Source organism: Poecilia latipinna, unplaced genomic scaffold (assembly GCF_001443285.1).
Source record: "Poecilia latipinna isolate Pla-1442-1.1 unplaced genomic scaffold, P_latipinna-1.0 Scaffold12, whole genome shotgun sequence".
NCBI classification, from domain to species: Eukaryota; Metazoa; Chordata; class Actinopteri; order Cyprinodontiformes; family Poeciliidae; genus Poecilia; species Poecilia latipinna.
The window spans coordinates 99,685-102,735 of NW_015112628.1; the positions used below are offsets into that span (position 1 = coordinate 99,685).

Here is a 3,051-nt window from a genome sequence, read left to right on the forward strand (position 1 = left end):
TACCTTTGCGACTTCTTGCAGTCCCTTCAGCAGAAAAGCGTAATGTCTCAGTGTGGACAGCTCCGATTTCGGGACCACCAGACAGAAACACACATGCAGGGGGAGCTCTTCCTTTGCAGCCAGCTGCTGCGCACGGATCAAGGCCCAGTTATCTTTATTAGGGTTGGATAGGAAAAGTGAAACATACAGTAAGAATACACGTCCCTCATGAGTCTGGCAGTTTGTTGTGTGTGGCATATTGTCACCTTGCACCCTCTGGTCTCTCTGCATCCAGTACAGCACCCCCTCCGAGCCCTGCTTGATCTTCTTCGTGTCGGTGAGAAACCGCTGGCGCTTCTCGTTGAACTTACTGTCCTTCTTGTCCTCCCTCTGCTGCTTCACCAGGCTCTGCAGCCAGCCCGCGGCTTTCTCCGCCTTCTCCAGCTTCGGCTGCTTGGCGCTGGGCTCCTTGCCTCCCGCGGCAGTCGGCGCCTTGCGTTTTTTCTCCGACATGGTGGCTCCGCCGAATGAAGAGAAGAAGAGCGTCGGTCTGCGAGCCTGACTGGGGAGTCGCGCGAGCCTCGGGGCTGTTATCGGTGCGGTGAGAAGATGAGATCTGAAGAAGGAAAAGAACAGAGGAAACTTGAAGCGCTCGCGAGCAAACACAAAAGAATCTGAAAATAAATAAATAAATAAATAAATAAATAAATAAATAAATAAATAAATAAAAATAAAAAAATAAAAGCGCATACATTAATTGGCAAAACGTGCACAAACTGTTAATGTGTCTATTAATGAACCAAACTTTCATTCAAAGAGCCCAGCATCAAAAAAACAAACCTTTTCCACACACGGAGCAGCATACACGACGGAAGCCTTCAGACCGGCCTTTTTGGCTGCAGTCAGTCGTGGAAGCTCATTTTAATGGAAGAAAGACAAGGAAGCAAACAGAAAACAGCCGCTCACGTAACCTTCTCCGCTTTACACAACCACTTACATGAGCACGCTGGTGACAGCTTTCGTAACACTGTTTTCATTGGATTTGACTACACGTCCCGTCATGCCTCTCTGAGAAGATCTCCGGTGGCCATGACTTATGGCAAGCTCATTGTGTAATTACTCGAATCCTTGGCATCGGTAGTGTATGGCAAGATAGTTGTAAAAATACTTACATATCCCTACTCATTTTGGCTTGTCATTTTGGTAGACATCTGACCCGCAGACAGAAGAGTTGAATGTTCGATTAAATAGTGCGTTCTTATTTAGATGAATATTTTTGATCACACATGACTAAATCAAACTTTTAAGACTTATATTAGAAAAAATGGTGCAAGAAGTTAGAAAAGGGTTAAATTTCTTTATCTTTATGAATATAGAAAACACAAAGGAAAGTTATTAAATTCCTAGGCAGAACGACTGTACGCAAAACTTTAGATTTAAATCCCCATCATATCCACTCCGTAGCGGTAGGTGGCAGTACACACTTGAAAATCCACAAATAAACCACAAAGAAGCGATAGGTAGATACATAGACATAATATAAGGATATATAATATCCTTATATATAAGGATATATAATATCCTTATATATAAGGATATATTATATATCCTTATATATAAGGATATATAATATATCCTTATATATAAGGATATATTATATATAAGGGTTATATTATATCCTTATAATATAAGGATATATTATAAGGATATAATATATCTTTATATAAGGATATATATTATGTCTATAGATAGATAGATAGATAGATAGATAGATAGATAGATAGATAGATAGATAGAACAAGATTATTCTTTTAAATCAGATCATATAAAGGTTGTATTAATTAATTAATTTTATTTATTTATTTATTGTTTTAGAAATGAAACCATCATGAGCTACAGTCCATACCAGTAGATGGTAGTAACGCAAATCTTCAGTTTTATTGCCAATCGTCAAAAAGCACCAGAAGAAGAAAAGGAAAAAGAAAACGAAGAAGAAGAGGCGGCGTTCCGGCTGGAGGAGGTTCCTCTGTTGTGGCAGAGCTCCAGAAGCCAGCAGAACCTTCCGCTGGCTGCTGGTCCATTTCTGGAGCGGCTGTCCTGGTTTGAGTGATGAAGAACGGTGGTTTCAGCACAAGACGCAGGGAAATGGCGGCCGTTCCCGATAAAGTCGATATGTCCTTAGGTAACATTCTCCTTTTTTTTTTACTACCAAAAATAGATTCCTTGCTATGTTAGCATCTGCTTAATAGCATCAGCCAAGCAGTCTGGATAAATATAAACATGGCATTTCTCGCTGTTGTCATTTCGACAGATGACATAATTCGCCTAAATAAAAAGGAGAAACAGTTGATAAGAAGACAAGCTAATGTGAACCGCAGACCGTTCAAGCAGAAAGGCCGTTTGAGTCAAACCAGGAGCGGAGCAGCAGGACAGAGAGGTGGGAGCTAACCTTCCCCTGCTACTGCGGCGAGGTCCCGTTACAAATAATTACAACTGTGGGCAAATTGTCATCTCACCAGGAGGTGGCGCACCTCGAGGAGGAGCGACTGTGCTAAGAAACAGGACGGTTCCTCCTCTGGTGGGTCGGCGGCGGGGTCAGGGGGTCATCACCGGACTGGCGGCCAGGAGGCCCGCCGTCCTGCTGAAACGAGCCGGAGTACTGAACAGATCAGCAGCCAGCCAGGTAACACCCAGACTGAGAAGAGAGGTCGGCAGATGATGCGTTCAATGCCCAAGAGGGAATCTCTGGTTCAGTTTAACACAGATGCTGCATCAGTGGACATTCTGGACTCCTTCTGTGTTGTTAACACATTCAGAGTGAAGTTCTCACAGTTGGAAATGTGAGAGGAGGCCTCTGTCCACAGGAAGTACAGCGTGAAAGTGATTGTTTACTAAACACGGAGCGTCGCATATGAAGCTTCCTGTGGTGGTGAAGTAAAATAACACATGGTTATAGAAGCTATGAATGATTCAGCTTAAAGCTGAATGTCATATTGTCCGTTTCTCATCCATTCATCCCCGTTGGACAGGATTTTTGCAGGTTCTAGTCGAATCCTGACATCTGTAGAAATA

The 3,051-nt window shown here is 42.8% G+C and overlaps 2 protein-coding genes and 1 long non-coding RNA gene across 4 annotated transcripts in view; 2 read left to right on the top strand and 1 right to left on the bottom strand.

Moving 5' to 3' along the window:
- cpdp (CPD photolyase) overlaps positions 1-1,125 on the bottom strand; it is a 9,284-nt gene extending 8,159 nt beyond the window's left edge. Inside the window, exons 1-3 of the mRNA XM_015030352.1 lie at positions 820-1,125; positions 246-595; positions 4-152 (exon numbers count right to left, since the gene is read on the bottom strand). Of these exons, the coding sequence (XP_014885838.1) occupies positions 4-152; positions 246-595; positions 820-842 (522 nt within the window). The 5' untranslated portion in view covers positions 843-1,125. The remainder of the gene's footprint in view (positions 1-3; positions 153-245; positions 596-819) is intronic.
- Positions 1,126-1,922: 797 nt separating this feature from the next.
- Positions 1,923-3,051, top strand: part of LOC106946277 (UAP56-interacting factor) — a 6,482-nt gene continuing 5,353 nt past the window's right edge. Inside the window, exons 1-3 of one of the 2 annotated variants that reach the window (XM_015030497.1) lie at positions 1,923-2,161; positions 2,291-2,416; positions 2,499-2,662. In XM_015030497.1, the coding sequence (XP_014885983.1) occupies positions 2,089-2,161; positions 2,291-2,416; positions 2,499-2,662 (363 nt within the window). In that variant the 5' untranslated portion in view covers positions 1,923-2,088. The remainder of the gene's footprint in view (positions 2,162-2,290; positions 2,417-2,498; positions 2,663-3,051) is intronic. The other variant, XM_015030504.1, reaches the window with a different exon arrangement.
- The window catches only part of LOC106946417 (uncharacterized), a 3,760-nt gene continuing 3,377 nt past the window's right edge, over positions 2,669-3,051 (top strand). The window contains exon 1 of the long non-coding RNA XR_001424766.1: positions 2,669-3,019. This is a non-coding gene — a long non-coding RNA (uncharacterized LOC106946417). The remainder of the gene's footprint in view (positions 3,020-3,051) is intronic.